Raw genomic sequence first — 8,217 nt, 5'->3', positions numbered from 1 at the left:
ATTGATTTGAACTTGCATTTTTAATTTTACTTAAATATATGAAAATATAAAATAAAATTTATATTCTAATTTTAATAATTTATATGAAAATATATAAATAATTATTTTATAATTTGTTTTATTATAATTTATTTTAATTAATTATATGAATATATAATTTTTTATATTTAATTTTTAATTATAAATAGTTTTATAGAAATATAAAATAATATTTTTAATTTTGGTTGATTATAATTATTTTGAATTTAAATTAAAATTAACTATATTTTATTAATTAGTTTTAATTAATTATAAGAAAATATAAAAATAATATTTTAATTAATTATAGGATAAATGGATTTTCTCCATTTTTTTTTAATTTTAATTGATTACATGAAAATATAGAAAAAAAATTATTAAAAAGTAAAAAAAAAATAATTGGATAATTGTTTTTTTGGCGAGTATGTTTCACTCGCTATGAAAAGTTTTAAAAATAACTACAAAAATGACCAACCACTGAATTTTGTTAGTAATTTACTAATGATTTACCGACGCTTTACCGATAAAAAAAAAATTAACCAATTTATACTGATGAAATTACCGACTGATTACTGACGATGTAATTTCGTAAATAAAAGTAATGTCTAATATTGGCAATAAAATTAGCGACTAAATAAAAAATACCAACAAAAAGATTCGTTAGTAATTATCGGTTAATTCGTATTTAGTCAATAATATTAAAAAAAATTAAAAATTCAAGAACTTGAAAAATTTTAACCGCAAAAATTGTCTGTCAACAACTACCAACGAACTTATTTTTGTAGACAATATTAAAAATAAAAATAAAAAATTTTAAAATAAATGACCTGCAAAAAATTTTTATCGGTAATTACCAACTAACTATATTTAATCCATAATACTAAAAAAAAATAAAAAAAAATTTAAAAAGCTTAAAAACTTTTACCTATGAAAATTTTTCATTAATAATTACCAACGAATCGTATTTAGTCGATAATATTAAAAAAATAGAAAAAAAATTAAAATAAATTACCTACGAAAATTTGGATTAAGTTCCTTGATATTTTTCTTAATTTTTAATTTTATATATATTGTATTGTGAGAGTTGGTTATGCGAGATTTCAGATAACTCGTAAAGGGTATATGTATAAATATATAACTTTAAGAGATGTGATGTTTCTGTGTTATATGTTTTATGGAAAAATAATAATAATAATAATTAATCCTTTAGGTAGAATTATAAGCTGACTGAAACACCGACATCTTTGTCTTATATAAATGTGTGCCAATAGGAATTGATTTGAAAACGTTTGGTTTGGAGGTGGAAATAGTATCAGCCATTCTCATGATTTTCTCAACTAAATCATTTCTCACATCCATGGCTGCGACGAACTTAATCCTGATTCTACTTATGCTGATGATTTCCTCTACTGCTCTGTCTGATCAAGAATACAATCCCCGTAAGCCTCTCTCTCTCTCTCTCTCTTCTCTATGCGTACGTAAATTAATCCCTAATCTCTCAAGATAATACGTATATATGGTCTGATTTCTTGTTTTTCAACTTGTAGCTCCAGCTCATAATGACCCATTCCCCCGTAAGAATGCAGGTAGGCTTTATGAATTAATTTCTTCGATCTATTTATTTATTTTATTGTCTTACTATTACTTAGATGTCCAGTTTGAAGTTATGGAGTAAATTATGCTGTTGCTTTTGGAAACTATATCATTAAAAGTACAAGCTGCTACTTAGATTATTTATTAATAATCTCCATGATTTAATTATCATAATTATTGTCATAATTTTATTAAACGGCGTGTATTCTTTGTCTTATAATTTTGTCAAAAGAGTATGTTTTAATTATTACTATTGATCGAATTTAAATGAAAATTATAGTATTTGTTTAATATTACTGTTAATTATTGTAATAAAATTTATTTTTTAAATATATTAATTAAAAAATAATAAAAATTAATTAAAAATAAATTTGATATATTTTACTTATAAATATTAAAATAATAAAAATTAATTTTTTTAAAACTATTTTTTAACAATATTTAAGATGAATTTTATTTTTTAAAAATTACTTTTTTGAATTTGAAACTCAAATGGAGTCAATTATAGTAAGCACAGGGATATCTCCCGTTGCTATTGTTGAAAATTGAAAATTTTAATAAAAATCAATTTAATGATAGAATTAAAAATTATATTAAAATTTGTAATCATCTGAGGTCAGACAGACATGTAATTGATAAGGAAATCTTATAATTTTATTTTAATTGTATATTGATAAAAAAATAAAAATTATATTAAAATATCTAATTGCTAAAATTAAAACTTATAGAATTAAATAAATCGTTTAAGTTTTTTTTTTTATTTTTTTATTTTGATTTGTTGCCTCTTGCTTGCAGGAACGAAACGGCCGGCGAGCAATGGCGATCCAAGTACGTATTTTAGATTTGTTGAGTATATATACATATATAGAAATTATTCAACATATTTTATTTTAAAAAATATATATATATTCATTTGTCTCACACACATAAGAAATTTTATTATTAGATTTAAAGAGCGGAAAGTGTTTTGTAAATCCTAATAAATTATACTAATCTTGATTTAAAAAAAAAAACTTATAATACTGAAATAAAATGATAAAAAGGAAAAAAAGCTAAAATGAAATTACACAATTATAGAGAAAATGAATTGAGCTTAATTTCATCCGAAAAGAGGTTTGTCCAAATTTTATATATAATATGAACACTTTATGTTAAATTAATATATGTCTAGGTATAAACATTTGAAACGTAAAGTTTATAGACAAACATATCTATAGATGGACCAACATTAAAGTAGGTAGCTCTGATACCATATAAAAAAATGGATAAAAGAGATTTATTTAAATATTATATTTATATATATATAGGACAATCACCTTATCCCAAATTAATATGAGACGATAATTATTATTTAATTGAGAGTCAACTTGGTGACTTAACTCATAGTAGCTCTGTTTATGTTGATCCAATTAATCTCAATTTTGATTCGAAAATTACATTAGTAAAATTAAATTTTCTGATAAATATTAATATTCTATTAGGCTGATAAAAATTTAGAAGGCCAATTTTTTTTTTTTTTTTTAACAAAAGTATCATATTAAATATTATTAAAAAATAATTTAAAAATATTTAATTATTTTAAATTTGAGTTTTAATTGAATGATGACTGTATGTATTGTGGAATATATATTCCAGTATCAAAAACTACCTTAACCAAATTTGATTTCCAAGCCTTTTATCTTGCAGATCCTAAAGAGTCTAAAGCCCAAAAGAAGGAAGTTCAGAGTAATCAAGGTGAATTTTTGTTCCTCCCCATTTATTTTTTTTTTACTTATTTATGGATTACTTTTTCTATGGAAAGTGTTTTTGTTTAAGAATTTAAAAAAAAATTCATGAGAAAAATAATTTTTATTTTTGAAGAAATAACCTTTTGTTAATGTAGGATATTTATAAAATTCACAATATTTTAAACTTCGATTGCTTTGATTAACTTGAAGAGATATAAAAAGTGAACAAAATGATTAAAGTATTAATGAAATAAAATGTTAGGGACTAATTAATGTAGTTGTAAAAATACAAAATTAATGAATTTTTGTTAAACTTAATGGACTAAATAGTAAATTAACAAGGGTTACTTTGAACAAGGGTTATTTTAAAATTTCATTTATCACTAACTGCAATTTCTATCTAATTTGGATGGAAAGATATAATTGTTGATAAAATTAAAATTGAGAGTTAAAGTTATTATAAATTCATGAGAATTTTTTTTTTTTTATTTCTGACAAACTTCATGGGGCATTCTGTAAAATACCAATTTCAATAAGAGAGATAATCTTATCAATATTTCTCACTATAATATGAGACATTTTTTTTTACCATTAATTTAAAGAATGTAACTATTATTGATTAATAAAATTGAGTGCATTACTTGTATTAATTAGAAGTGATAAAACAAGATTAGTTAGATGAGCAAATTGGAGTTATTTCAAATTGTAGGTCATCTATGGTTTTATTATTTTTTTTAAAGTAAATTCAGATTAAACTATTTTAGATTTACCATTAAATTTTTGTAAGGAAAAAAATAATAATAAAGAAAAAATTTCTGGCTTGTTACCCATTAAGTATAGTAAGAAATTCGTCACTGAAGGCTTCAGCTATGAAAAATAGATAATAAGAAAAAAAAAAATCATCACTGATACAATAACAAATATTAGAATTAGTAGGAAAAATATTTTGCAGGAACATTAATTTTGTTGCTATAAAGTTAACATATGAACAATTGTTGTTAGGTGTGTCTATAGAGAGTTCGAGCTCATACGAGGTTAAGCTTATCAACCATTAGATTAAATTTTTACATTTAGATTCATACACCCTTTATATACAATTTAATTAGTTCTGCACATATCTCAATTCAAATATCTAATTTAATAGTTATTAAGCTCGTTCTCATATGAATTCGAACTCATATTAGATACACTTTTGTTGTTAATAGTATATAAAAAGGATATGACAACAATTATTGTTCGTTGTTATTACCATTGATAAACTTTTTGATAGTAGTAATTATTGCTGCTATTAACTTTTTTTTTTTTACAATAACTATAATTTTATTGTAAAATGTCTACTACCACAATTTTTTATATAACAATGTGTAGCAATTCATATATTAACGCTAAAAATATAAAATTTGCCACCGTAAGTTTATGATAATAATATAATAATTGTTGCGTGTTGAAAAAATTTAGTGAATATAAGTATTTTATAACAAAATTGTGATTGTTGAAAAAAAAAATATTGATAGAAATAATTATTGCTACTAAAAGTTTATCGATGGTAATAAAAACGAATAGCAATTATTACCATCTTTATTTTATGTACTATTAGTAATAATTATTCATTTTGCTATTATATGTTAACTTTATAGCAGTAAAATTAATGTCTCTGTAAACTTTTTTTTGTTATTAATTCTAACATTTGTTGTAATTTATTTTAGCAATGAAAAGGGGATAATGATAAAAGGCTATCTGACAACGCTTCGTTGCACTTGCAGACATAACTCCCAACACTAAACATGAGCAAACAATGTGTATACAAACTTACTTATACCCGCAGATGGTCGACGGGTAAATGATTTGTTTGTTTGTTTGTTTATTTATTCATATCCGTCCTAATATTCCTAAAACGAACTCATATAGCCCCAGAATTTTTTTTCTCATTGGTATGAATTAGGTCACAGGATGCAATTTCATCTCATGAATATGAAGAACACGAGGCGTTACAGGATGCTTGTTCAAATATTCACTTCTCGCCAATTCTATCTCGTGGATATTACTTCCCATTTAATAAAGGTTCATTGCTGGCTCATTTCTTCAATAATTTTACCCATTATCCATGAACTTTGATCCTTTTAATTTATATTTTAAGCCTCCGGAATTGCAATTCAATTATTAATTATATTTCCATTGAAGTAGTATGAGTATAAATCTTTACAATTTTGAAAACACTCATATTCACTGTGTTCAATTGTTTTTTAGGGAATCTGGTAGAACAACCTGATGGCTACACAAAGCATCCAAAATCAGGGATTTTCTACCACGATATTATTGTTGGTAGAGGTCATCCTGTACGCTCTAGTAATCTGAAGGTTGTTTAATTCCCTCTGTTTTTATTTATACTATCTTTAAATTCATGATATTCAATTTCAATACATCCATTAAAATAATTTTTTTAAGGTTTATTGGATAAAAAAATCCAAAACTTTAAAGTATTTATGATGGCAGTTAAAACTTTAAATTGTGAGTATTATAGCTAAATCCTAATAAGTCATCGCGGTTGTTACCAAACAAAAAACTAAATTGAATCTGAAAAAGTTGATAGTAAATTATGTACAATATATTTCTTGAAGTTTTATTTGATTAATAAAATAATTTATTAATTTAAATTTTATATTTAAAAAATTTTTATTTATTATGTAAAATATATTTATAATATTTATTTTTAATTGAAATAGTATACTAAAAAAATTGTTTTTATTGATAAAATATATTTTAATATAATAAACAATTCAAAAACAAAATAGTAATAAAGTAAGCATAAATAATCACACTATAAATATTTTATATAATAAATAAAATATTCAGTATAAAATTTAAATTAATGGACTATTTTATTAATAAAATAAAACTTCAAACATTATATTTTAAGTTACCGTTAACTTTCTCAAATTCAATTCAGTCTCTTATGATAACTAATTAAAATTCAATTATACTACATACAATTAAAGTTTTGATTATAATCATAAATAACTTAAAAATTTTAGATTTTTTTTTGTTAATATATATATATATATATATATATATATATATATATATTTTTTTTTTTTTTTTTTTTTTTAAGACCGCCCCTCAACTTTGATCATCTGCAGGTGACAATCCACTACGATTTCTATGATCAATTACATAAGCTCATTCAGAGCAACGCTGTAGATCGTTCTCCTGAAGAAGTCCATCTGTGCTGGCATCGATTTGGAGAAGGTGAAAAAAAAAGAAACCAAGTCTAGAGTATAAGCAAAGGAATTCTTCTTTTGTTTAACTAGCATATATATATATATAAATGGCTGAAATTGGTAATCAAATAATGCAGGATTCGAGGAAGGAATCCGAGGTATGCGACCTGGGGGGATGAGAAGAATTATTGTCACTCTAGAACATCGTTCATCAATAGTTAGTATCCAAAAATTCCATTTTGTTTCCTTCCATCATGCATGCTATATAATTTGTTTATTTATTTATTTTATACTCTGTTTGATATTGCTGTTTGAGCAATCACTAAGAAAAACATTTTAAATATATTAATTAAAAATATTAAAAAAAAAATTTTAATTAAATTTAATAAATTTTAATCAAAACAAGAAAGTTTTATATACATTAATGTAATTTTTATGATTTTCCATTTCTCTTATTATCACAATTAATAAGAGATTCATATGGTATTCTACAGGTTGGAAGAACATATGAAGTTTATGATGTGGTGTTGCTTAAAGTTGAGAAATCGTGCAGCTGTCCACTCTCAAGCTCTTGATTTTAGATTTTCACATGTATGTGCTCCTTTAGTGTATTAAGCCAAGAATAATATTGACTACTATGAGAAAAGTTGTACCTTCCACTGAGTTTGTGGCTTAGAATAATATTCCACATAATGCTCCTTAATTTCTAACAGATGAATGTTCTTTGCCGTCTCCACTTTTACTTTCAAAGAGAATATTTCTCTCAAAGTTTTTCTTTATTGTTTCTCTTGAGTGGTTGAGCTTTTCAATCTGTTGAAGGCTTTCCTTGTCTTTCGAGGTAGGGGAAGACTCACCTAATTGTGGTTTATCCCTCCTGCAATTGGGTTGAGAGTAAATAGTCTTTTGGGTGTTGTTTCTTATAGATCTATGAGTCTTCATGGTGAGAGTGATAAGGAGTAGATCTGTGTAGAGGTTGTCATGACCGAATCAGAAAATCGGTGGCCTTTCATGTTTGGGGATGAAATCTGATGGGGATTAAAAAAGCTATTGGTGATAGGTCCCTGCGTCGTTCAATGTCTCCTTTTGACACCGAATCTGTTGTCCTTGACAAGTGGCTCAGCAAGAGAAGCTCAGATCATTGAAGGGCTCATTGTTTTCTCAGGCAACAGAGGAGAGAATGATTTGGCTACTAGAGTACTCTCTTTATTTGTGGATATCTCTGTGTTGATATTCTTTATTTTTTAGTTTGGTTAGGTTTTAATTTTACTATGTATTATTATGTGTGGATATGAGATTTGCTTATGGGTGAACTTTCAATCTTCTGATAGTGTCATGCAGTAAAGCTGTGGTGAAGGGTTCTGCTTCGTCTTCTTCAGTATGTTCTTGAAATTTCTTCTCTGATTCCCTTTGCTTTGTAATGGGCTAGATTGAATTTTTTGGGTTGATGGGTTTTGGGTTTTTTTATTCTTTTTTAACATGAAATCAGAATTAGACTTAGTACTTAACCCCCCTTTGTTTCCTTTTATTTTAATGGAATTCTGATTTCATGTTAAAAAAAAAAAAAAAAAAACTTCACGTTCAAAATGTCAAAAGCCTTGGGAACCATCTACTAACTAAAACGACTTGTCAGCCTGTAGGACACGCATGTCACCAAGTGGGGT

At 24.8% G+C, this 8,217-nt stretch overlaps 1 protein-coding gene across 1 annotated transcript; it reads left to right on the top strand.

The window, feature by feature from the left end:
• Window positions 1-3,238: 3,238 nt before the first annotated feature.
• LOC131169533 (peptidyl-prolyl cis-trans isomerase FKBP20-2, chloroplastic-like) lies at window positions 3,239-7,913 on the top strand. The gene is made up of 7 exons (XM_058128725.1): window positions 3,239-3,345; window positions 5,102-5,174; window positions 5,281-5,399; window positions 5,586-5,695; window positions 6,476-6,584; window positions 6,694-6,773; window positions 7,051-7,913. The coding sequence occupies exons 2-7, from the start codon at window positions 5,134-5,136 to the stop codon at window positions 7,129-7,131; spliced, it is 540 nt and encodes a 179-aa protein (XP_057984708.1). The 5' UTR covers window positions 3,239-3,345; window positions 5,102-5,133; the 3' UTR covers window positions 7,132-7,913.
• The last annotated feature ends 304 nt before the right edge of the window (window positions 7,914-8,217 follow it).

The sequence above is a fragment of the Hevea brasiliensis genome, chromosome 10, assembly GCF_030052815.1.
Source record: "Hevea brasiliensis isolate MT/VB/25A 57/8 chromosome 10, ASM3005281v1, whole genome shotgun sequence".
In the NCBI taxonomy this organism is placed as follows: Eukaryota; Viridiplantae; Streptophyta; class Magnoliopsida; order Malpighiales; family Euphorbiaceae; genus Hevea; species Hevea brasiliensis.
Note: the sequence above shows the minus strand (reverse complement) of the source record. Positions and strands in the feature narration are given on the sequence as shown.

Coding starts and splice junctions, on each gene's coding strand:
- LOC131169533 (XM_058128725.1), top strand. CDS start 5,134: ATGTGTATACAAACTTACTTATACCCGCAGATGGTCGACGG. Junction 5,175..5,280: donor TACCCGCAGATGGTCGACGG/GTAAATGATTTG, acceptor GGTATGAATTAG/GTCACAGGATGCAATTTCAT. Junction 5,400..5,585: donor TTACTTCCCATTTAATAAAG/GTTCATTGCTGG, acceptor ATTGTTTTTTAG/GGAATCTGGTAGAACAACCT.